General features: G+C 31.9%; 3 protein-coding genes across 3 annotated transcripts; 1 reads left to right on the forward strand and 2 right to left on the reverse strand.

The window, feature by feature from the left end:
- Positions 1 to 3,548: 3,548 nt before the first annotated feature.
- On the forward strand, positions 3,549 to 5,239 carry ONS95_010284 (uncharacterized protein; the record flags this gene model as incomplete). Its single annotated transcript, XM_058503870.1, has 4 exons — positions 3,549 to 3,768; positions 3,818 to 4,773; positions 4,837 to 4,971; positions 5,033 to 5,239. 4 exons carry the CDS (start codon positions 3,549 to 3,551, stop codon positions 5,237 to 5,239), a joined length of 1,518 nt encoding a protein of 505 aa, XP_058360583.1.
- Positions 5,240 to 7,741: 2,502 nt separating this feature from the next.
- Positions 7,742 to 10,065, reverse strand: ONS95_010285 (uncharacterized protein; the record flags this gene model as incomplete). The annotated part of the gene is made up of 5 exons (XM_058503871.1): positions 7,742 to 8,602; positions 8,689 to 8,940; positions 9,000 to 9,717; positions 9,768 to 9,881; positions 9,962 to 10,065. The coding sequence occupies 5 exons, from the start codon at positions 10,063 to 10,065 to the stop codon at positions 7,742 to 7,744; spliced, it is 2,049 nt and encodes a 682-aa protein (XP_058360584.1).
- A 1,073-nt stretch (positions 10,066 to 11,138) lies between these two features.
- On the reverse strand, positions 11,139 to 12,846 carry ONS95_010286 (uncharacterized protein; the record flags this gene model as incomplete). Its single annotated transcript, XM_058503872.1, has 3 exons — positions 11,139 to 12,340; positions 12,404 to 12,658; positions 12,723 to 12,846. The coding sequence occupies 3 exons, from the start codon at positions 12,844 to 12,846 to the stop codon at positions 11,139 to 11,141; spliced, it is 1,581 nt and encodes a 526-aa protein (XP_058360585.1).
- Positions 12,847 to 27,804: the final 14,958 nt, after the last annotated feature.

The raw sequence follows: 27,804 nt of genomic DNA on the forward strand, positions 1-27,804 counted from the left end.
CGCTAGTCCTAATTAAGCTTATAAGTACTTATAGCGTCTTAGTCGCCCTAGGCGCCTACGTTATTAATTTAAATTACTATATATAGCTTTAGGGGTTACTAGCTATTAAATTAATTAATATATAACTTAGGCTAGAAATCGCGAAAATAGCGCCTATAGCAGCTAGCCGGCGGCTGCCTAGAGCCAGATCTTTTTACTAATATTATATTTATATTCTTTATTTTATTTCTTTTATAATTATTAGAAACCTTTTATTTCTAAAAGAAGTTTTACTAGTATTAATCTATAGACTTATATTATAAAAGTATAAGAGAAAATTAAGAAGTATAAGTAATCTTAATTAAGAGGTAGATCTTTTTCAGATATAAACTAAAGGTTATTTAGAATATAGTATATATTCTAACCTTTAGATATTCTTTATAATATACACTTTTAAATACTTTTAAACTAAACCTTAGATTTTAATATATATCGATATATACTTATTATTTATTTACTAGTACGATACTAATAAGCTTTTATAAGACTTATTAAAGATACTCTAAGTACTAGCGTTTTACTTTATATCGAGGTTCTATTCTTCTACTTTAAGTTATCTTATAACTTAATCTGTTAGAGTTATTATTATATTAGAGACGATTTATAGGTATTTTAGAGGTATTTTTTATTTTTTAGAAATATCTAATTAAATAGCTTTAAAGATATCTTAATAATTATTATAAAGTAACTATTATTCTTTAATAATATATAATTTATTCTACTTATTAATAAGAGTTTATTAGTTGCTTTATAAGGCTTAGTTTACTTATTAATAAGAGCTTACTAATATAGATTTAATATTTTATCTTAAGAGTTAACTTTATTATATTTAACTTATTTATTTTATAATATAAAATAACTACTAATTAATATTAATATTATATTAATAAATAAATAATAAGTATATATTAATATATATTAAAATCTAAGGTTTAATTTAAAGGTATTTAAAAGTGTTTAAAGGTATATATTATAAAGAATATCTAAAGGTTAAAATATATATTACTTCTTAAATAACCTTAGTTTATATCCGAAGAAGGTCCTTCCCTTAACTAGGATTACTTGTTCCTTCTAATTACTTCTTATACTTCTATAATATAAGTCTACGGACTAATAATATTCCTATATATAATTTATATAACAAAAGATATCGCGAGAATAAATTAACGTGTTAACTCTATTAATTTATATTCTTAGAATATATTATAAAAATAAAGTATCTTCTTAAGAGTGATTCTAGTGATTTCGAAGGTTTAAATAAACTTTTACTATAAAAGAAAGTAAAGAACTTAATTCTTAAAGATATAATAAAAGAATTTAGACTAATTATAAGCGTTTCCTTTAAACCTTTTAAGTATGAACTACCATAGCCTACTATAGTAACTCTACTACTTAAATTCCTTCCTTTTATATACTTATTCGATTACTTTACTTTATTCTTTATATCTTCTCTTTTATAAGTTATTATAACTAATACAAATCGATATATAAACCTCTAACAAATATAAGTTAAATAAGAAAAAGCTCGAGTATAATAAGATATAGTTCTAAAGAAGATATATATATATTTCTTAAGGTAATTATATATATAAGAGTCTATAATAAGCCTTATATTAATATATACTAGAATACAGATAGAAAGAGAGGTCTAATATATTTAATTTTAATATATACTATCTTTATATCTATAAAGATATTAAGAGATATTATTATATCTCTAGTATAGAAGATAATAAATATTAAGGCTACTACTTACTTTTAAATAAGATATAGTAGTATAAGCTAGAGCCTCTAGCTTTAGAGATTTAGATATCTTACTAATAATATTACTCTCTTTCCACTGAAGTAAGTATTAATAAGCTTATAGTACGCTGTTTTAGAAAGTAAGTATCTCTTCTGTTATTAATTACTTAGTCTCTTTTAATTTATACTAAATTATTATATACTTATAAGATAATAGCTAAACCGATTAAGTAAGAGTATAAAATATTCGGAAATACAGACTATAAGTATATATATATATAACTAGATTTAGAGCTCTCGCGCGTATAAGTTATAAGCTCTTTTTAAATACTTAGACCTTACTCCTATAAGTTACCTTATAAGATCTTTAGTCCTTTCCCTACTATATAAACGCCTTATAGTTTATCTTAATAACTACTTTATATTTATACTTTTATTTAAGGAACTTTAGAACTATAGCTATAGAGCTATTAGTACTATATATCTATACATACTTTTACTTACTAATTTTTCTATCTTAAAAGCCTGTTTTATTACTTCTTTACTATAGAATACTTTATTTATAAAAGTAATATAAAACATACTATATTTAGCCTAGTAAGATAATAATATTATTCTAGCTCTTAATAATATTTATATAGTTTACTAAATAAATAACTTTTAAATAAAATTACAGAGAAGGCTAGTAAGAATATCAACTAATAGCTAAATCATTAAATAAGTCTTTAGAAGAGATTATATAAAAAAGCTACTTATTCCGTGCTTTATTAATAATTATAACTACTATATAAGAGGAGTTAATTTAACTAATTAATTCTGGGAATTATATAAATCTTATTATATTATATATCGGAATTAATAAACTCTATTTTATTAGTTAATTAATATAGCTTATATTAACACCTATAGGTTATATATACTTTATGTAAAGGTTTAGTAGTTATTAAATCACTTATAATTTAGAATAGAGTTATATTAAAAGCTCTTAAGCTACTTCTAAAAGCTATAGCTTACTTAATTATATTATAAGTTAAAGGGTAAGAGGTTCTTTAATTTAGACTTTCTAATATTATATTTCTATAAGAGACTACTTAAATATAACTTCTATATATAATATAAATACTTAAAGAAATATTAAAATATACTAAGAGGTAAGCTTATCTTCTAAAAGTAAATTTATAATAAATACGACTTTTATAATATTTCTTTATATAATAAAAGAGAGTATTAGATATAATTTTATTAGCTTTATATCTTTTACTAGTAAATTTATATATAAAAGTATATAAAGTAATATAGACCTCCTACCGTGCTCGCTTCCTATACCGGGCCGCACTACCTCTGCTAGCGTGTCAATATCTCAGCGGACGAAGGGATAGTAGGGACTATGTTTATTAGGTTTATATAGAGCTCTTAAGGTCCTTTAACATAGCGGGGCCTTCTCTACTAATAAGGCAAGTAGAACACACGAATTAAATAATTATCCGTGTTATGCGCTGCCAAGATTCTTAGTCTAGACGCATGCGCCAGGCTCCCCTACTAAAAATCGCTTGCGCGTGCGCTTTGCAGGCACGAGCCCCTCATGCACGCTTATACTCGTCTAGGTTATATCGAGTACGAGACGGTCGTCTCCGCGGAATAGATGGATGGAACTACTTTGTCATGTGAGCTGCCACTGACACGCGCAAAATTATATAGAGCGAACAAAATCATCTAACGAGGTTTCGTTTCTTTTGCCCAAAGTGAAACTTGGACTTGCAGCTGGCATGATGATCACCAAAATTACGGACATGTCATACAACTTGTTTGGGCTCATATCCGCCTTCAGCGCTCTCTTGATCCTGTATCTTCTACTCAGTGCTCTTTTCAGCCCCTTACGTGGTGTAAAGGGCCCAGCGGTCACCCGTTACACTCGTCTGTGGGAGGTATACAAGAATTGGCAAGGTCACTTAGAACATGTCACGGTCGCTCTACACAAAAAATATGGTAGCTGGTCCGCACTCAGCATGAATGCATGTGCTGACCATGATTCGAGGCTCAATCGTCCGACTCGCACCTAATCGTTACAGCATCAGCGACCCGACTGCGATCCGCCAGATATATGGCGCTGGCTCCAAATTCTACAAATCCGATTACTACACTGTCTTTGGTGCACCCGCTATGGGCCACAAGGATGTTTTTTCTGAGACGAGCAATGCAAAGCATGCGCTGGAAAGGAAGAAGACAGCCAATATGTACGCGATGAGCTCCCTGGTATCCTATGAGAAATTTGTAGACAGAGTCAATGGCGAGTTCATGAGTGCGTTAGCTGATCATGCCCAACACGAGCGCGAATTCGATTTGTTCACCTGGCTACAGTTTTATGCATTTGATGTTATTGGCGAGATCACTCTGGGACGATCGTTTGGTCTGATCGAGGCTGGCCACGACAAGGATGGACTTCTGCATGCTGTGCATGTCGGATCCATAGGCTATGGTTCCATGGCAGGCCTCATTCCTGAGATTCATCCATGGTATCTATGGCTTCAGAAAGTCTTCCCTATCGAAAGCCACTGGAAAGTCGTTCAAAGAGTCATTCTCAAAGAAATAGGTGCTAGAACGCAGGGCGTCAGTTTCAGCGATCGCATGGACTTCCTAGGAAAGTGTGTCGAACTGAGCAAAGCTGGCAAACTGGATCAGTTCACGATAAACAATGTGATTGGTTCGAACATAGGTGCTGGCTCTGACACCACAGGCATCAGCATGACTGCAGTCATCTATTTCCTCATGAAAAATCCGCATTGCTTGCAGAAGCTTCGCGATGAGATCCAAACGGCCATTCACGAAGGAAATCTTTCCAACCCCGTCACGTTCCAAGAGGGCCAAAGGCTTCAATACTTGCAGGCTATCATCAAAGAAGCTCTGCGGCTGCATGCAGCTGTTGGTCAGATCATGAGCAGGGTAGTACCCAAGGGCGGTGCACAGCTTGCTGGTAGACACTTCCCAGAAGGTGTAAGTTCCAAAGATTCGTCGCATGGTCTTCAGAAATAGGTACTAATCATTGATCGCTCTTAGACTGTGGTGGGCATAAATGCCTGGGTGATTCATAGCGACGAAAACATCTGGGGCAAAGACGTACACGAATTCCGGCCGGAGCGCTGGCTAGTTGACAAAGAGCAACTTGCCTTCTTGGATCAACACTTTTTGGCGGTAGGCAAATCTTACCCACACAGGGTGCTAATTGGGAACATAGGACTGATGTGGTCTACAGTTTGGTGCCGGGGCAAGAACTTGCATTGGGAAGAACATCTCGCTCCTCGAAATGACAAAACTCCTACCGCAACTCGTACAGAGATTTGACTTCGTCCCTGCAGGTAATAGTGAGTGGACGACTAGCAGTGGGTGGTTTGTGAAGCCGGCGATCCAAGTAAAAGTCATTGAAAGAGAACGTGATGCCGGCCAGGATGTCGCAACATGACGAAGAGCTACGGTATTGAACACGAATGGAAATGCGCTGCTTCTAATAATGTTTTCATGTATTCTTGAGAGTTCGTGCACACGTTCAGCTGCGCAATGGCCATGGTTACTATGTCACACACCGACTACACCAGACACCAGAATGCGCTTCTCATGAAGTGCGATAAACACAGACAGCTGTTCAAGGTCGGCTGCCTGAAGCGAGCTTACAAAGTTACAAAGTTCCGGGGCAAAGGACGCCAGGTCATCTGAATCTTGCCCTCAGAAAGGTACTGAGGGTACCTTACCCAGGTACCTTGGGCAACAATACCTCCCTAGCTAGGCAGGCACCTACAGATAATGTAGACTCTCTGAACCGGAGGCCACATCCAGGCCACGTCCAGGCCCATTTACAGCGCGCCTTCGGGCTGTGCTCTAATGGCACCGAACAAAGTAGGTAGGGTGACAGACCAATCAATGTCTTCTTTCAGATGGAACGCTGTGCCTGAGCAGCTAAAAAGAGCGAGCGAGTAAAGGAATGAGTGGGATGTGAGATGACCAACTGCTGCTAGTCGGAACGTATACTGTAAAATTTACATGCGGACACGTTTGTAAATCGTGCTGTGCGACTCGCATTGATGCTGACGGGACTTACGAAGTTGAATACCCGACAGTAATTTACCTAGGTAGATTTTACCTTTGGCGACCAATGGGCCTTCGGCAATCCGAGAGTTTCGGTTCCTGCGGTAACAGCACAGCACCTCTCTTCCGCGGAATGCTCCTAATTGGGAACTCTAAATGTACATGGAGCAAGGCCGCACCACATTCATCAATCACTGTATTTAAGTTGGTGTTCGATATTTCACTCCATTGCTCACATTAAGGGCCATTCTCACAGTCTCTCGAAATTCTTCGGTTTGTATATAGGTAATTCCCACACGCCCGCCCTCATAGCCTCTGGGGGTCCAGGCCGATACAGCATTCGGTGTATCCCGAAAGGACGAAAATAACTGTCAGTCAATCAGTCAATCGTTCAAACAATCAGCCTTTCAATCGAATTCTTCAGCAACCACGAGAGTAAGGGCAATTTTGTGAATGTTACATCAAGTGCGGCTGTCACGAATACTCGTTCAAAGATGTCAGGGATATGCACTGGGACAGCAACACAACAAGTGCAAGCCGTCCAATAGGTTCGTATGTTTCTCTCTCAGGCCCAGCAAAGAGCAGGCTTCCGCCTCCCACGCCCCTCTAGTACAGATCCTGAGTAGCGCTGTACTTCCATGGTGGCAACTTTACCACCGGCTGCAAAGAACTGCTACCCCAAAAATTACACCGATAGGCTTCTCGAACTCGGCTTCGTTGAGATATCCGTTAACTACCTAGGTATCGACTCTGCCCTTCCACGACCCAATTTGACGGTCCGGTCTCAGATGCGCGCGACACCTACACATGGGTATAGAACACTCTGCCAGGTTTGTTGAAGGCGGACGCCGGCATCGATGCTGATGGCTCGAAGATTATGGCACTCTTGTGGGGAATCTTGGCGCTCCTTATGGTACTTGAGTGGTAGCTGTGCCAGAACAATCCACACACAAGCTGATGGGATCACTCGCTCACAGAAAATGTGATAACAATGGGCTAGTCTTCTCAATCCACCGCTCGCTATACTAGACTTGTATGGCATGAAATGCCTTCCAGATCCTCTATACAACATCCGCTCATCGACCATATCTCAGATCCTAGAATTCGACGAAGATTCAGTCAACAAGAAATACAAAGACGTTCTAGCACCGACCAGTGGCGCACCTCCCACGCTTAGATATACATTACCATCAAGCATGGCAAACACATGCAGACTCTGATTGGGGATGGGATGGCAACTTCGATCGCAACGATCCAGCGCCTCTTTTCTCCCAAGGAAAACTTCACCAACCTATTTCATTCACCGAACTTAAGACACCCTGGTCCATCCAAGTTTTCTCAGCAAGCATATGACGAGTTGAAGGCCAGAGGAGTGGAGATGGAGTTGGTACTCGTCGACGGGGCTGGCCACAGCTTCGACGCGAAGTCCAAACATAGAGAGGAAATTTTTGAGATTAACAGCAAAGGATTTGAGTTCCTCAAGGCTCACATTGGTAGGTAAGGACAATTGGGTCAACGTTGTACATGAGGTTTTGAGAAGAGTTGAGGATTAACCGGATACAGACCGTCGAGATTGATCATTTCACTCACATTTTGCCCTTAGTCTCGCCTCAGATGTGACTAAGTGTGTTTCAAAGCATTCAACGCAAATCATACGTGTTTGCAGCTGGGGGACATTACAAGCGAGAAGTTTCAATTTCTTGCTGGTATCCCGGTACAATACATACAAATTGCTGTAGGTGGTGGTGATTTACCATTGTCACCGATGTCACCGTTGATATCGGGAAGGAAAGATAAAGATACAAGCAAAGTGAAGCGCGATAGGAATATCAGCTTCCCTGCTCCCGTAGAACGTGACATGCGCGTCCAGAAGTGTGCTGGATCACATATAGTTCCATGTGACGGGAGGTAGATTCAACCCATCATACATGCAGTCAATGTAGCTGCTCATGTTGACCGAATCCAGGCTCTTGGAGTTGGTGTCTCCAAAGATTGCAAGAAGTTCGTTGTCCGTGCTCTCAAACGGCTCAAAAAGGTCTTCCTCTCCATATGGGCGTTGGCTATCTTCAATTACGGTAGATGGTTCTTCTGAGCTGTTCACCTGTACTAGCAATCTTTCTGGTGCGGGCATATGGATGCTACCCCCTATCTTCCGCAAGTCATCCAACGTGCACCACATCTTTGAGTGCCATCCGTTCAGTCGAAAGTCGGATTGACTCAGAATATTGAGAGCTGTGTGAAAGTGGCTGCAACACATTGGCCCGTACTCTTTCGGATCATGTGATGCTGTGAGGAACATGCAAGATACAGATCCCATTAGGAGCTTGTCGAACGTTGACCGTAAGAGACGACTTAACCCACCAAGCTTAAGTGTCTTCCCATGGAGATCCACTGTGAATTTTACCAGCGAGACCAGTGTACGTGCCGATTGCGGTCGGCATGCCAGGGCTTGAGAAGAGCTTAGACATCGGATATGGGTGAGCATTCTAATGTGGCTCGCACGAAGTTGGAAAAGCGCTTTCAAAGCGGTCTGTCTGGATGGTAAAGGAACAACGTCCGAGTCTGGAGGGAAAAAGCCATTTTGGGGGATGCTTTCGACCAGTTTCTGGACCCGGAAATCAAAAAATTCCGCCCTCTCGTCATCCTCCTTATTTTCTGGTGTAGAGGAATTGATGAGTTCAATAATCTCGAATTGGACGCGACTCAAGCCTATCATTGCCAATAAGTATGGGTGGCGGGATTCCTGTAGTTGTGGTTAGCACATGAACTTTCACTTGCGTATGATCGTGAAATAAAGTTGAGGCTTTGATAGTTCGCAATAGTACGCACAAGATTGAAAACATTCTCATCAATGGCCTTGTCATGCAGCGTCCAGGGAAGATTCGCGAAGAAACTGCACCTCTTGTCGAGATCGTATACGCAACAAAACAAGGTCTTAGAGAAGATTCTTTTGTCCGGACCGCCGCTCTGATTTTCATAAAAGCTGTTCTTGTGCATTCCTAATTCGAGACATGATTTAGCGGCAAAACCAGCCATTCGCCACGCCTTGACTGCCTCATCCTTCAGTATGAAGTAGATTGCCTGCAAAGGGTCCTTTAGTATTTTGCTTCGGTTTCAGGGCTTTTCTTGGAAACACTCACTAGTAAGGAGGCTATGATGATGTCCTCAAGTTGTGCGGTCTCTTGCTTCATATTTCTATCAATGTTCCAAATGAGATGGGACTCAATATCAGAACTCAACGGAGTGTCCTTGTATTCTGTTAACATCGCAATGGCGAGCACTACCTTCGTTATCTCAACATCGATCAGATCTATTTCCAGGTTTTCAGCTTCGCTGTTTGTAGTAGCCGACGAGATCTTGAAAATGGTATCAATCTTCCGTTGAGCAAAGTCAAGGATGACACATGGATATGCGGGGTAGATTTCGAGTTTGAATATGGTCATGTAGTGCGAAACGGCATCATAGCCAACATCGAGCACAGGACGAGCGGCTCGGAGCAAAGCCATGGTGGTATCTAGGGACTGGGCGGGGTCCCTCGATACCGATGGGCTTTCATAGTTGAGACCAGGAGTCGTAAGCACCCCTCTCTGCTGCAAAACTGACCGAGCGAGATTCAGCGAATGCAGAAAGTTCGTAGGCGATGTTGTATCTCTGAACTCAGTATCCTCGCTACTCAACCTCCGTCGCGTTAGTGGCGGACAGGGTGGAGAGGGGACGCCAGAAATCGTAGTTGACGATTGAATCTCGTCACAGGTTCTCTTCAGGGCAGACAAAAGCTGGCCGAGGTCTTGTGGGGGGGCATCTGTGAACTGCCTTGCCTTCTGGTCGGTTCGTGCTCGTATTGCCGCATTCCTATCACTTATTGTCCTGTCAGGACCCATGCCACAAGGCAAGGATAGAGGTCTTACTCGGAGGGCGGCTGCGGGATGTAGTCGTTGTATGTGCATCGCATGTCTAGCTCGGAACACCGACTACATGGCTGCTTGCCACTGCATTTGACCTTTCTGGACTTGCAGGATTCACTGAACACTGCGATTAGCCAGCCTCTCCTCTCCACGAGCCCTGGAAGCTATGGTGGAAGATTTCGAAGGGGAAAACATACCATGCCACGCGCGTGTACCTCTCTCGCTTTCTGGGACGCCGCACCTCGTCCCCTTCACGGGCTGCTGGTCGCTTTTCACCGCGAAGAGATGAGAGACCAAGCATAATATTGACTAAAGAGACAACCAGGGGGGAACGTCTTGGATGTGGGATGGGAACGGAGCTGGATCTGGAGGTGCAGATGCAGATGGAGACGGAGATGGAGATGGAGATAGAGGAGGAACTGGGAGAGGAGGAGGAGGAGGAGGGGGAGGAGGAGGAGGAAGAATGGCGACGAAATCGGGACTCTGTCACCTCAAGGTTGGAGCAAGCCCTGGGCAGACCAGTCCAATCCAATGGAAGCCTCCCCACAACCCGGCACCCCACAACCCCGCCTTTCTTTCCACTTGCCCTGTTTCGTCGCTGTCGGTGTCCCAGTCCCCGTCCTTTCCGGCGGGGAAGCAAGCAAGTCGCCGATAACTCCATTCCATTATTATTCCATTCCATTGAAACGAGACCAGAGAGCAAACCACCAAAGCGGCACTCAAACCCTTACTTGGTTACTAACTCGTTGCAGCTTTGAATATTTGAGTATTTGTACCATTTTCAAAGACATCTAGTTCTCACATCTGTCGGCTCACAAACCAGGGTACCTAGGTTTCATCTCTTGTAATTTAGCTACGTAAATTTACCTAGCTGCCTAGGTAGGTACGAACCTTAGATTAGATTTAGCTTTTCTCGCTTGCTGGACTTACCTTACTCGTAGACAGTTGATTCCCCGCCGGAAAGCCTGTCGCGAATCGCGATCCCTCCTAGAAAGTCTTGTCTCGGGTCTACCGGTCGGCAACGGGGTTTCGGATTGCTAATCAGCAGGATAGTATCCCTGTATTACGATTTACGACCTGTGCCCCCTGTCCAACCTAGGTTGCTAAAGCGAGGCCGCCAAGATTCTGGTAATGGCCTGCAAGTTACTGTACAGTACTACAGGACTAGTGCACTGACTTTCCGCCATGTAAAAACTTCAAGGTTCCAATTGTGTTCCGTATGGCAGTTACGAGCGAAAGAAGTCATGTCATTTACGTGGAACAGGTTTCACGGCTTAGGTAGAATACAGTGTAATTTTGCATGTGACGTCTGCATAATTCGATTATTCAAGTGCAAGGTAGGCTGCATCCATACTGTCTCATAAAACTAGCTTGTTAGCTGCTCAAAGGATCAGTGTCCATCGCTTCTTCCCATGCTTTGATAATTGCTTCCTCTCGTTCTTTGTTCCGTGCGACCAGCTCAAACGACCACGGATTGGGCTCAGTGTTAAAGCCAGCCGTATAATCGTAGAGCGGCACTGGTATTTCCTGACCGGCAGAATCCCGCTTCTTCGAGATTTTGCATGCCCATGCGATTCGAGCGGTGAGAATGTAGAGTGATCGCTCGGCGATATTCATGCCAGGACATATTCGACGGCCTGACCCAAATGCAGTGAAGTTCTGCAGGTTTGGGAACTTGGAAAGAGGCTCGCTGTAGGTAGGAAACTCTTTGGACAACCAGCGTGTAGGATTGAAAGTCTCGGGGTCAGGATATAGCTTAGGGTCACGATGTATGGCCCATTGGTTGGCATGCACCATTGTCCCGGCGCGCAGGAAATAGCCATCGTAGACATCATCTTTCGTGAGCTGATGGGGCACGCCTCCTGCGGTGACAGGGCGCCATCGCATTGTCTCTTTGATGACTGCTCGGACAGTGGGCAACTCCGGAATGTCTGTAAATTCAGGTATTCGATTCCCACAGACCCGATCAAGCTCTTCCCACAACGGTGTCTGCCACTCTGGGTAATGAGTCATGGCAAAAACGAAGTTCAACATCGCTGCACTAGTCGTTCCACTCCCAGCTTCAAACATGGTTCCAACTGCGTATGCGCCTTCGTCGTCAGTCAGCTCAAACCTCTCTTGGTCTTCGAGTAGTGTCAGAGCAAAGCAGGGCTTTGCGTTGTATTGGTGCCTTTCCTCCCGAACATTATCAATGAGTTCACGGAACAGTCCCACCTCTTTTGCATGAAGGCGAGCAGCTTCCTGCTTAAAGGGCGCAAGCCATGTCGGCAAGTGTTTTAGAAGCGGAATCGTGTCGACCAGATACGATCCTGGAGACGCGATGCGTTCTAGATTATGATTGACTTGAATGATGCGACGAAGATACGGCTCTTCGTGACTCTTCAGACGCTTGCCATAGCCGATGCGGAAGATGAGTCCTCCTGAATATAGCTGTAGGTGGAGAGCAATGTTGGTTGGATCTCGGAGAAGGTTGTAGACTAGACGTTTCGATTCGAGCGATTGCGAAGGCTCATATGTGGCTGCCACCCGGGGCATAGTAAGCTGATGCATAAACTTCCGCACTCGTCGCCACCGATCTTGAGCTGTCGTCAGTCTTCAAACTCGATCCAAGGTTCTCTAGGAGAAGCTACTACACATACCATTGTATGGAAGTAGTAGAGGGCGTAGATTATGCGACAGAAGCTCCGCTGCCATCGGAACCTGCTCCCGTGATGAGTAAATATTACCACGCTCCCGCAGAAGTTCGTTGGCAATTGCCTCCGAAGAGATGACTACGTGTTCACGGAGCCCAAGTTTGAGGCAGAATATTGGCCCATAGTTGTCCGCCCAAGCTTTGAACTGTAGCCAGGAGTGTCGGGATTGAATCTGTAGTAGATTGCCTACGATAGGAACACCTTGCGGTAATCGTTAAAGTCAGTTAAGAGTTTGGGGGTCATAAGAGCCTATAAGGTGATTTACCCTTGGGTCCAGGCAGCTTTCTGGTCCCTTTCGGTCGTCGACTATATCCGCTGATCCACAGAGCAGCGAAATAGCCAACTGCAGCTAAGAAGCTGATTGTCAACAGGTATCCGGACTGGATCATCTGGTAAAGAGAGCTGGAAGCACGAAGCCCGATGAAGTCACCGCCTGTTTCTATATATGAATATTAGGTGAGAGAAAGTGCCTTTATCGCCCTAGTAGAAGCGTCCAGAAAGCTCTTGCAACCTTGTTGTTGCTAGAAGTGTATGTGAATGAGAGATGTGCTCGAACGAATGCTGGACGTCTTCATAACTGACAGGTCGGAGGAGCAGCACGACAAATGATTTATTAGAGCACATAATTACCTCGGAATTTCCGAGTATCAAGACCTTGGCATGGATGGACTGTGGTGCTCAGGCATTCTGCACGAATGTTTCCCCTGCGGCTTGACCGCATTGCTCAAGCAACCCCATCAGTCCGTTACGTAACTAGTTAAAAACCACGGGTGGGCGCCCGCCCTTATTAAAAATCGTTTCCGTCTCTTCTCTCTAGAAACATACCTACCTGTATCTTTATAAAACGCGATTATAAAATACTATAACTTTATAGAAATAAACTAGAATACTAATAAACTAACTTATAAGTTTCTTAGTTTTAATTAAATATCTAGTTATAAAGTTATTAATTAATTATATTATATAGGATTTAAGGCTTAAGTTAAGAGCTTAGCTTTAAGGTAGCCTAAGTATAAGATAAGCTAAAGAAACCGAAACTCCTAGTTCTAAGGAAATCAAATTAAGTCTATTAATATAACACTATATAAAAAAATAAGATATAGGAATAACTTAATATATATTAATCCTTAATTCCTTAAAAAATCTGAGTATTATATTAAAAGGTAGTTATAATACTAGTAAGTAGGACTCAAAGAGAGAGAAGGGAAAGATTTAAATAAGGATAGAAAATCGGTCTTATAGTTTCTAACTATTAGTTCGTAGACTTATACTATAGAAATATAAGGGGAAGTTAAGGGGTATAAGTAATCCTAGTTAAGGGATAGACTTCTTTCGGATATAAACTAAGGGCTATTCAGGAGGTAGTATATATATTCTAATCTTTAGATACTTTTTATAATATATACTTTTAAATACTTTTAAACTAAACCTTAGATTTTAATATATATTAATATATACTTATTATTTATTTACTAGTATAATACTAATACTAATTAGTAGTTACCTTATACTATATAATAAATAAGTTAAATATAATAGAGTTAACTCTTAGGATATAATACTAAATTAATATTAGTAAGCTCTTATTAAAACTAAGTAGAGTAAGCTTTATAAAGTAACTAAAGAACTCTTATTAAAATTAAGTAAAGTAAGTTCTATACTACTAAAGAATAATAGCTACTCTCTAATAGTTATTAAGATATTTCTAGAGCTATTTAATTAGATATTTCTAAGATATAAAAGATATATCTAAAATACTTATAAATCGCTTTTAGTATAATAGCGACTTCTATAGACTAAGTTATAGAATAACTTAAAGTAAAAGTTAGAAGTAGTAGAACTTTAATATAAAATAAAATACTAATTCTTAAAGTACTTTTAGCTAGCTTTATAAGAGCTAATATTAATAGTTTAGTTTAGGGATTTATAGATTATTCTATAAAGAAAAGTATTAAGAGAGAGATATTATTCTAGAACTTTTAAGAATACTTTTTAGATTAAATAATAGATAATTTTAAGAAGATAATAAGTAAGTAATAATAAGAGCTCTAAGATTATCTCTTAAAGAATTAAGTCTATATTTAATATTAAAAAGGATTATAGATTTCTTAAGCTCTTATAATAGTAGTTTAAGTATAAGAGAATACTTAGCTAGATAAATAGAAAACTAAACTATTACTAGACTTACTATTTAGCTTCTTTTTAGATAAGATTCGGACTTATAATTAAAGAGAGAACTAAGTATAATAAATACTTTATTAGAACTTACTTAATATATTATTTTTATCTATAGAGATTATAGCTTCTAATAATATAGAAATAAAGTATTAAAATAGCTAAGAGAGAATATAAATAAGTAATCTCTTAAGAGAATAAGTTTTATTTTAATATCCGGACTCCTAAGGACCTTTATATATTAAACTCTTTATAGAAAGTAAAGATATCTATAAAGTCTCTTCTCTTATTAATATTAAAAAAGAGGAATTATTTCTAATAAGATAAAAGAGATAATATACTAATTAGCCTTTAGTATAAAGACTAAGAGATAATAATCTACTAGATCTTATCTTAGCTCTTATAATATATTTAAAAGATAAGATATTATCTTCTTTTTAAGTATTTAGCTAAAATAGAATATATTTAGAGCTTATTTATCTAAGTTAATATATTATAGAACTAATCTCTTCGGAATAAGTAAAATCACTAATAAGCCTTAGTAAAATATATACTAAGGAGCTTTAATATAGTAAAGCTAGAGATTATCTTTAATAAGAAGCTTTATATCTTTACTAATCTTTATTAATAAGTATTAGTAGAGTTTATATTATAGTATAGGGTATTTCTATTTATACTCTAAGATAGAGCCTTATTATACTACTACTAGTACCTTTAGAATAAGAGGTACTTATTTAATAAGCTAGTATAAGCTACTTATAATAACTATAAGATAGAGAAGAGAGCTAATTAATACTTAAGTTAGTAGTTTAGTATAATCTTTTCTATATTTTAGAATAAGCTATTTTAGAAAAGTAAATTAGCTCTAATATAATTAGAAAGCTTCGCAAGAGAGCTATAAAGTATTTAATTAGATTTTAAGGATAATAATATATAGAATAATAAAATATTATATAATAAGCTAATATAAGGAGTTTTAGAGAATCCCTTATTTAAGATAGCTTTATTTAAGCTACTTTTAATATTCCTTATACTAATAGATAGCTTTTACGCGATTATAAATATAGAAATAATATAAGATTCCGGATTTAGATTTGAAAGATACTTTAAGAATAATCCGAATTAATCTTAAATATATATTATAAATAGTAATACTTATTACTTAGACTAAAAGATAAAGTTCTTCTTAAGAAATAAATATAAGAATAGATTTAAGGTACTCTTTAGTTATATAAGTTATATTATTTATAAAAAGATAGACTATTATAGTAGCTATTACTCTAACTAAGAATAAGTAGCTTTAAAAGTAAAGTATTTTATAGAATAAAAAGCTAAAAGTATAAAGCTTATAGAAAAGTCCTATAAAGTATATATAATATACTTTAAAGAGAAGGAGTTAGATTTAGAGCCTAATTAAGACTAGTTCAGAAGACTTAATAAAGATTATAAAAAGGACAATTCCGATATATCAGCAAAAAGATCTAGCTCCAAGCAGCCGCCGGCTAGCCGCCGTAAGCGCTATTTTCGCGATTTCTAGCCTAAGTTATATATCGATTAATTTAATAGCTAGCGACCCCTAAAGCGGTATATAGTAATTTTTACTGGCACTATAGGCGCCTTAAGCGACTAGGGCGCTATAGGTGCTTATAAGCCTAATTAAGACTAGCGTATAAAATAAAAGTAGGTCCGATTTTTTTATATTATATAAGGTATATTAGTAAGCTTACTAAAAGCCTTAAGAATACTAAGGATACTACTAGTAAGGATACTAAGAAGAATATACCTTATAAGGAGGTATTATTAAGCTTATATCGCCCGATTAGGTAAGGCAGCGACTTACTTTTATATAGAATTTACCTGAATCGAATTATAAGCTTATTAGTAATTTTTTAGCGTAGATATTTATAGTATTAAAAGCTTAGCGAGACTAGTTTTAAAGATATATATAGAAAGTACAGGTCTTTTTAAATTCTCAGTTAAATTCTATACTAGTCTAACTGTTTTTAGTTAGTTTAAAATCTAAAAATAAACTTAACTTTTAATTTTTAATTTTAATTAAAAATATTATATCTTTCCTAATTAAGTCTAGCTTATATATAAAAGTAGGTCTTATAAAAGGCGCCTAGGGCGTATAAGGCGGCCTTTTATTATTTAAGGCTGATATACAGCGGCCTCTTATATTTTAAGGCGCCTTAAGCGTAAAACGCGACTATTTAGCGAAAATAGCGAAAATAGCAGGTAGTACATACACCCGGCGCCAGAATTTTTTCCTGATATACTTCTATAGAAGATAATAATAACTATTCTAATAATACTAAAGTAGATATAAAAGATAAAGATAGAGTAATATACTTTATTACTATATTCTATATATTAGAAATAGAGTATAATATAAGGTAAGTTCTCTAGTACCTTAAGGAATATAAGGCTATTTATATCTTCTAAAGTATAATCGAATAACTTAAGCTTAAGATAATAATAGAAGCTTTTATTACTTAGTAATCTAAGATAGTTTTTTAAGGCCTTTTAATTAATACTAGAGTATTAAAGAGAAATATAAGTAGTCTTAACTAGTTATAAGCTTTATAATAAATTCGGAAAGTTATATTTAATAAAAGAGAAGCGAGATATTATTAGATCTAATTCAGAGCTAATATAAGAGTTATATTAAGAACTATTATAATCGATATACCTATTAGATAGATAGAATTTATAATTATAAATACTAATATATTATTCTTAATATACTTTTAATACCTTAACTAACTAAGGATCTACTATAATAATCTCACTAATACTTTAGTTCAAGGGGATATTAAGTACTTAATTATCCGGAAAAGCAGGTATATATAGCTTCTTTTAGATTAATATTACTAATTATTAGAGTATTCAGATAAAGATATATTAGCTTATTACCTTATAGAAATAGAGATTTATAGACTCTATAAGCGATTTAGTTACTTATTAGTATAATATTTATAATATCTTTTAAACTAAGTAAGTTATATATTAGATTCTAATATTATATAATAAGTAAAAGAGATATATAAGTACTACTAGAAGTATATAGATACTTTATATTAGTTCTAATTTAGATTCTATAATAATATTAACTTTAACTATATAATCTATATTAATATTATAATATTTAGCGATCGATATACCTTTTATATAGTTAATAAAGTAATAAGATTTAGGGCAGTAAGATAGCTTTAAAAAGGGTCCGGTTTAGTATCCGCTTAATTTATATTTAATATATTTAAGGCTATATAGATTAATATATATTTAGAACTACTTAACTTCTTAGTCTATAATTATAAAACGAACTTTAACTTTAAGGAATTTTAAAGCTTACTTAGGTTAGTTAGAACTATCTCTAAACTTATTCTAATAGAGATATATTATTCTATTAGTAAAGTAGAGAGATATTACTATCTACTCTATTATACTTATAAAATTATTACAGAAGAATATAAAGATCTTAATACTAAGGAACACTTATAAATAGCTATTAAAGCTATAAATAATATAGCTAGACTTAATAGCTTAATCCTTATATTACTAGTCTTTAAAGTATACTTTAAGATAATAGAATTAGATCTCTCTAATCTATTAATTAAATAATAAGTAGCTATAATTAAGAAAGTTATAGAGGCTATATATAAGCTTTATACTATATATAAAGTTAATAATATATTAGCTATTTAAAATAGCCTCGAAACTACTTATATTTATAATCTTTAAATTAATAATAAGGTACTTATCTAAAGAGAGAAATCTAAGAAGTAGAAGAGACCTTATAATTTCTTAGGAATAAATAATAAGAATTATAAGATTAATATAAAGAATAGTAGAATATATATATTCTATTCTACTTTTATATAACTATTTACTATAAATAGCTTTAGTATTAAGTTATAAAAAGAAAAGTTACTAGAGAATACTTAATATTAAAAATAGCTAAACTAGAAGATATCTGAATTAATACTAAAACCTATCTATATTAAGATCCTATTTATAGAGTAAATTAACAGACTACTAATAATTAATAACGATTATAATACTAGGATATATATAATATATAATACTAAGGTGTTCTTAATAGAGAAAGAGATAAGAGATTAAGAGCTTTCTATCTAGCTATAATTAAAGAGTAAGATTATAACCTTAGGACTACTATTCTAAAGATCCTATTAAGTAAAATATAAAGCTCTTATTAAAAGAGGTGTTTTTATCTTTATCTATAAAGATAACCCTAAGGTAAAAGGCTAGTATATCTTTAAGTTTAGAATAATAAACAAAGTTAAAAGTAAAGAGATAGTAAACTTATATAAGAAATCTAAGCTTATTATTTAATACTTTAATAATAAGAGTAAATAAGAGATCTTAACTTAATTACTAATAATCTAATAGATTAATTAAAGATTTATTATATACTTAACTATAGTACTTAGTTATTTAAAAAATATATCCGGAATAACTCTAAATTAAAGCTAGTAATATAAGATATTACTTAAGCTTATACTTAAGTAGTAATAAAGCTTCTTCGTAAGATATTTATATAACTACTAAAAAAGATTACTAATAAGTTTCTACTTAAAATAATAATTATAATAGTATTTCTATTATATAATATACTTAAGTCTGGAAACTACTAGTTTAATATATATTATAAGTATTATATAAAGAGCTTTTAAATAGAAATATTAACTTATAACCCGTGCCTTTTAGTAAGTACTAAAGGAACTAACGAGTTCGGAATCGTAGGGATATAAATAGATAATACTCTTATTTTAAGAGATATAATATTCCTAGTAAAGAAATAAGAAGCGATTAATTAGGCCGGATTTATAACTAAGCTAATATAAGTCTTAAACTGATCTGAATCGCTAATATTTAATAAGTGTACTATTTATATAGAAAAGAGTAGCTTCTATATATCTTAGAAAGATTAAGGTATAAGGCTTAAGTAAGTTGATATTACTAAGGGAGATTATAAGAAAGCTTATATAAAGTAATAAGCTTATAAAGCTTACTTTATAATAATCTATTAGCCGGAAGCTACGTTTAACTTATTAGTAGTAGTATAATACTAGAATCTAATACTTAATAATATTAAAGCTCTAAATCTATATCTTAAGTAGTAAATAGAGAACCTAAGGAAAAGTTTATAATATATTCCTATAGACTTAAGTTCTATAAAGATCTACGCCTTTATTAATAGATCTTTTATAAATAATAAAGACCTTAGCTTCTAGATTAGTTTTATACTAGTAATTAGAACTAAATCGGAGGAGTTTTAAGGGTTCTCTTTTTTTAGTAACTTAATATATATAAGTTCTATAAAGTATAAGAGAGTTACTTAAGTAGTACTCGCTTTAGAATTATATATTATAATAGTAAGGATTAATATATTAATATCTCTAGTAACTATAGTTAATATAGTAACTAATAAGCTAGGCCTCCTAAGGCTTCCTACTATAGTTTATACTGATTCTCTATCTCTTTATAAATATATTATTAAATTCAGTACTATAAAGGAGAAATATTTAATAATTAATATTATAGTAATTTATTAATTATATAAGTGTAGAGAACTAACGGAGATATAATAGATCGATAGAGTAAATAACTCTGCTAATATTATAACGAAAGCTAGTTTAAATAAAGCTCTCTAAGAGTTTATTAATACTAACTAGTTAATAGTAAAAGTAGAGAGATAAGTAGAGAGGTTAAATAGGGTCGATTCAGACTTATAGCAGAGGCGTTTTAACATATTTACTTATTTTTTCTATATTAATTTCCTTATAACTCTCTTTTATTACTTATTTCTTTCTTTATAATTAAGTAAGATATTATAATAAGAATAACTTTGATTTTAAGATAATTACCTTTTAATTTAAAGCGCTAATAAGTAGCCTTATAATAATACCTTAATAAGGACTAATTACTAGTTTCACTATAAAGGGCTACTCTTATATAAAAGTATAAAGAAGATACTACTATAAAGAACTAACTACGAAACTAATCTAAAACAGAGTCGGAAAACCCTTACCTTTATATACTATTCTCTCTAAGACTACTATTAGTAGTTTCTCCTTTCTCTTAAAGAAAAAGAGGTAGAAAAGTTAGGTTAAGTACTAGAGTATTATTACTATTCTCCTTTACTTTAGAGAGCTAATTAATTATAGTAAAGCTAGAAGAGCGAGTACTTAAGCTACTTCTATTACTAGAACTACTACTAGAACTAGAACTACTAGGACTACTAGTTAAATTCTCTTTTAAATCGCCTCTAAGAGTTCTTTAAGTACTTATCCTTATATAATACTTTAATAGACTTAGATTATTTAGTAGAGCTTTCTACTTCCTTAATATAGTTCCTAACTTCTATAGTACTATAAGTATTACTTATAATATAAGGTGTTAAATTATATCTTATAGAAGAAAATAAAGGAAGTTAATTAAAGAAAGGGAAATACTTATAGTATTTTATTCTATAATTCTAGCTATCTTATTATATATAATATAGACCTCTACTAATACGACTTCTGCAGCTAATAATATATCCCTTAATATATTAGCCTTAGTAATAGAAATAATATTCTATAAGGTAGTTCTAGCTTTAAGGAGGTCAGCTATATCTCTATTAGTAAAGGTATTAGTGAAAGTATAATACTTAAGGGCTACGTATACTAGGATCTACTTCTATTAGTTACAAAGGATTATTATTAGAGGAGTTATAAAAGGGACTCGGATTAGGAGATACTTATAAGTTTATATTTATCCTTATTCTTAGTATAATACTAGTATTTTAAGCTTATAGAACTCTAGAATTCGTATAGTTTTAGATTACCTTTCTTCTAATAGTTAATATATCTATAGTACTATATATAGAACGTAGCTAGGAGAGCACCAGGGGGGCAGGGAATTAGTACTAATTAATATTAATAAAGAGCTCTACTATTACGCTAGCTCTTAGAATAAGATATATTTACTCTTAAATTATTTAAATTATTTAATATCTTTTAAAGAAATCTTATAGTTAGTAAGAATCTCTAAGGTAAATACTATTAATTCTAAACTTATAGTTATTATTATTATTATTATTTAATAGAGAAAAGAAAAGGTTTTAAAAGGGAGGTTATCTTTATATAAATAGATATATATAATTTAGGCCTAATTCAGATATAATATAATATTATTTACTATTATTACTTAGCTATTACTATTATCTTCTACTTCTATATTATTAACTATTATTAGATAGAATATTAATCCCCTGACTCCTTAGAACCTTATATTAACTTAATAATAATATTATTTAATTTTCTACGAGTTTATATGTATTCTTTATATTCTAAGATATAGTTTAGTTATAGATTACAATTTATTTATATCCTTATATAATAGGAGAAGTACTTTCAGATAATAACTAAAGATATTCTAGCTACTAAGGTATATAAGTTAGATATTTATTACTTTATTATATCCTTAGTTCCTTTTATTATATCTATATTCTCTCTTTTATTTTCTTTATAGTTATTAAAAACCTTTTGTTTCTAAAAGAAGTTTTACTAGTATTAGTCCGTAGACTTATACTATAGAAATATAAAGGGAAGTTAAAGAGTATAAGTAATCCTAGTTAAAGAATAAACCTCTTTCAGATATAAACTAAGAGCTATTTAAAAGGTAGTATATATATTCTAACTTATAAATACTCTTTATAATATACACTTTTAAATACCTTTAAACTAAACCTTAGATTTTAATATATATTAATATACACTTATTATTTATTTACTAGTACGATACTAACACTAACTATAGTAATATTAGTAACTACTATCTCCCCCTCGGCTTAAATATTAAATTACAAGCTCGAACCCTCTAGAATCGTTAGCTTACTACTTCTGTTTTTAGCTTACTACTTCTAAATATAAGAAAATATAAATATTATTAATTTCCTAGTATTTTATAAGGCTTTCTTATATATTAAATATAGCTTAATACCTCTTTTACTAAGAATTATAAAGTCCTCTTATAAAATCCTCTAGAATAGCTTCTTACGCCTCTTATATAATTTAATAAAGTTATAGTAAAGGTATTTTTACTATATTATAATAGGCTTTATAGTATCAAGCCTAGATCTAATTCTTTATTTAATTCTACACGTACTCTATTAAATTAAGATCTAGCAAATAAAATAAGAACTTAATATATTATATATAATATCTCTCGAGGTTTATATATATATAGCTTTATAATAAGTAATAAGAGGTGTTATCTTATATGTAAATAAAGTAATTACCTTAATTCTTCTTTATTTGAATAATTATCTATATATTATTTAGTATAATTACGTTATACTTATAAGAATTTATTAAACCTTATTCTTTCTTCTAAAAAATAACTTGTCCCTTCTTTTTAAGTATAATTATACTATAAAATATCTAAGTAGGTCTTTTACTATATTTATATTATAAATAATCGAGTTAATATTAATCGGAACTATCCTCTTTATAAGTAATATAAGATTACGTATATACTTCTCTAAAGGCTTATACCTCGTCTAAGAATATCTATTAAAGGACTATCGTACAGTAGTAGAGCAGTCTTTTATATAGTAAAGGGCTCACTCGATCAAGTAGAAGTTATAATATTAAAAGATATATTTAAAAGAGCGTTACCCCTTAGAATCAGGGGCTAAGAGTATACTATATATATATAGTATACTTATTAAGTATATACTAAACCTAGGATAAGCTTATATAGCGCTAGTGTTTAATATACTCCTATAGTATATTTAAATCTATAAGAGCTTACTATTAAATATACTAAATATAAGATTAAGTCTGATATAGTAAGTATTTTATATAGTAATTATACCCCTTAGATAAGTATAGTAGTAATTATTCTATATTTAGCTACTTATATACTTAATAATAAAGGAAATATATTATAGTTATATATAGTAGTAGATACGCTTAGAAGTAAGGTATTACCTAATTAAGTAAGTTTATAAATAAATAAAATCTAAATATTAAGATACGCTTTAAAGCTATATATAGTCTAATTAAAATTAAATAAATATATAGAGATTCAAGTATAGGATTCTTAAAGGAAATTATTCTAGTATCTAAATCTAAGTAATATACGTGTATTCTATATATAGAGTATTATTAAATTTAAAGTAAAGCTTTATAGCTATTATATAATATTTACTATACTACGAGTATACTAATTAGCTAGATTAAGTAATTATATATAAGTTTAGAAGGTATAATAATAAGTGATTATTATTATACTTAAAAGAGCCTTCTGATTAACTAGTTTAAGTGATCTAGTTAGTAATTTACTTATAAGTTAAGTAATTATAATTATACTATATATTTATATATATATATAAATATAGTTTTCCCTTTATAACTTTATAACTTTAAGCTTATTATATACTATATACTTATATTTACGTTTTACTTTTATATTTCTTCTCTTTCCTTTTTTTATTATTTATTTCTAATACTTTTTTAAGTAATTAATCTCTCTACTATATTATTATACTTTATTAACTTACTTTTAAGTCTTCTAAGAAGAAGTCTATACTAAAGAGATTCTCTATTAAGTATTCCCTTATTATTTCTACTTTAACTAAGAGAATTAAAGATTATTTAGCTAACTAAGTAAATAATTTATATTTTATTTTTATTCTTTAATATTTATTTCCTTATATAATTATTACTAGTAGAGATACACGTTTCTTATACGCGTATAAAGTTTACTTCAACTAACTTATATATAGAAAGCTAATAAAAAGTATAAAGATTCTGCCTCTAATAAAGAGATTATTATATAATCTAATAAAAAGGATAATAATAAGCTCTTTACTTAGTCTTCTTTTACTCTTACTTTATTTTTATATTTTAGTTCTTTTTAGGATAAGCTTAGTAAAGCTAATAATAATACTTATAATAATAATAAGAATAATAATAAGCTTCCTTCTCCTTTAATAATTATATCTTATACTTATACTTATTTATCTACTCTCTTATTAAATTATTTATATTATCTTCTCTCTATTAATAATCTCTCGCTAATTATTATATCTAAGCTTAGTAGAAAGAAGAGAATTACTACTACTTTAGAGTTATCTTATAAGTTCGTAATTACTCTTACTCTTATTAATCTTCTAATAGAGTTAGAATTATATAAGAAGACTAGTCTTATAAAAAGAATTAAAAGTAAGTAATTATTCTATTTATTTCTTAAGTAATTATTTCTTAGAATCTATATTATTAATATATATTAATAATACTTATAGGAAATAAGTTTACTCGCCTATGCTTTAAATATATCTAGTCCGCGCTTTTTAATAAAGGCCATAAAGGTTACTACTATACTAATACTACTTCAGGTAATAATTATTACTATAATTATATATCCGGTAATATATATACTCTTATATCTAATATAATTACTTCTATTACCACGTGTCTAATCGCTGCTATTAATAAAAATAATAAGATTATAAGTTAAACCCTTCTTAGTTTTAGGATCTTATAGCTAATATATAGTAAGATTAAGTATAATACTACTAGGCTCTATAAGTTACCTTTAAGACTAAGCGCCTTAAGGAGAATAAGAAAGATAATAATCTATTTAGTAGAATCTTAATATATTCTAGATATCCCTTTTATAAACATAAGAAGGATAATAATAATAATAATAATAATACTAATAGACTTAGTAGATTTAGTAGAATATCTATATTAGATTAAAAGCGTACTATAAATACTTTTAGTACTCTTATATCTTTATTAACTAGTAGATAGCTAAGCTTATATAAGTTAAAGTATAAATTTCCTTTAGTTTTTATTAGATCTTTTCTTTACTTTATAAGATTTATATTAGATCTTTACTTTAGTTTATAGAATTTATAATAGATCTTTATACTAGATTAATAGATTTTACTAGATTTCTACTAAGCTCTAAGTAGATTTACTTAAGCTTATAGTAAGATTAAGTAGATCTTTTAGTATTTTAAAGGAAAGATACTTATTTTATTTAAAGTATAAATAAAAAGTTTATATAACTCCTTTAAACTATAGCTTAAAATAACTATAATTAAAGCTCTTTTACTATTAATATATAATCCTTAAAGTTAAGAAAAGCTCTAAAGTACTCGAACTTTTAGTAAGATAGATTCTTTATAAGTCTATTAGTAAGTATATTAATAGTTAGAATATAAGTTACTTTAAATAATCTATAAGTATATTCTTATTTTAATTCTATATTTTAAATATTTATATAACGAAGCTTTATTATAATCCTTTTATTCTTACTTATAACTAGCTTAATTATCTATTAATTATTATAAAAGATCTCTTATATCTTATTAATTTCAAGTACTAGATCTCTAAAGAACTACTATAAAACTATTACTTCTTTACTTATATACTCTAATAAAAGTAATTTAGCCTCTGTTATTAAAGTAGTTATTATAGCTTATAGACTTACTTTCTAAATCACTAGACTACTAAATATTATAATTATATATCTTTATAATAAGTATCGCGTTTTTATATTATTAGTAAAAGATATATTAGACGCTTATATAAGAGAGCCTTTATACTTTCTATTATATATAATACTTAAGAAATATATTTTAAAGAGATAACATATAAGCTAATAAATAGTAGTAAAGTACTTAGGTCCTAAGTTTATTATAAACTTTAAGAATATAATAGTAGTAAAAGCTATATCTAGTCTTATAATAATTATTATATATAAGACTAAGCTTATATGCTTTTAAAACGCCTTAATCTACTTCTTAGTAGCTTATCTTATATACTTTTAAAGATTAATAAGTAGAAGTAATATACTTAGGTACTTTCTATCTATTAACTTAAATTTATAAGCGATCTTCTTAATATATTAGTTATAAATAAAAGTAATTATTTTATACTTTCTATCTTATACTACTTTAATTCTAAGGAATTACTAAATATCTTTAAGATTATATATATTATATACTTTCTTTAGCTTACTAATAATCTACTTACTAAGCAGATAATTATTATAGTAGTAAAGTACTTAGATATTATTTATATAGAATAAGATAAGTACTTTATACTTCTTATCTATAAATATATAAGGTTCCTCTAAGTATAAAAAGAGCCTTAGATCTATTAAAGTACTATTAATATATTTATACTAAAGGTATAGTAAGTCTCTTATTCTATAGAGAGCTTAATTAACTTATAGTATAAAGCTAAGCTTTTAGAACCTAAGAGAGAACTAATAATATATAGTTTTACTATTAATATCTCTAAGAGTATTAATAAAAGTATTAATTATATTAAAGCACTTAATTTCTAAGTTGAATTTCACTATAAGTACTATAGCTATATAGAATAACTTTACTAACAGTATACTTATATATATTAATATAATTATATTCTTATTCTAAAGATCTCTATAAATAATAATATAAGATCGATATCTACTTATATATCTATTATTCTCTACTTTATACTTAAATACTTATATTAAGAGAATAAATAAGCTTATTAGCTTAGAGTTATATACTTCTAGCTTTTAATACTTATATTTATTTATATTCTCTATCTCTTAGTATATATCCTAAATAAACTATTCTTTTATTAGATAATTCTTAAGATCTATCTATTACTTTAGCTCTAGTAATAAGTCTTAAACTTTAACTTTAGGAAGTAGGATCTTATTATTTAGTACTAAATAACTTACTTAAATTACTACTATAACTATTAAATATATTATTTATATTATATATCTAAGCTCTTCTTACTTTTTAACTATCTTATACTAATTAGATATAAAAGTAGTAAGGAGCTAATCTAGCTTATATAATAGATCTATATATATACTTTTAAGAGAATTACTCTTAAGGTTTAAGTTACTCTTAATATTTAAGTTACTCTTACGTATTTCTTAAAAGATAATATTAAGTATTATAAATACTTCTTCTTTACTTCTTCTTCTACGCCTTTTATCTAGCTCTTATATTATAAAGGCTATATAAAAGAAGGAAGCCTAAGAGAGTAGAATAAAGAAGTATTAGAATACACTTAAGTTAGGATTAAGAGGGAAAAAGTCTTTAAATCTTTATTCTAGTATTAAATAAAGGTTCTTATAGA

This window comes from Cadophora gregata (genome assembly GCF_030347475.1).
Source record: "Cadophora gregata isolate MNR1 chromosome Unknown scaffold_4, whole genome shotgun sequence".
Taxonomy (NCBI): Eukaryota; Fungi; Ascomycota; class Leotiomycetes; order Helotiales; family Ploettnerulaceae; genus Cadophora; species Cadophora gregata.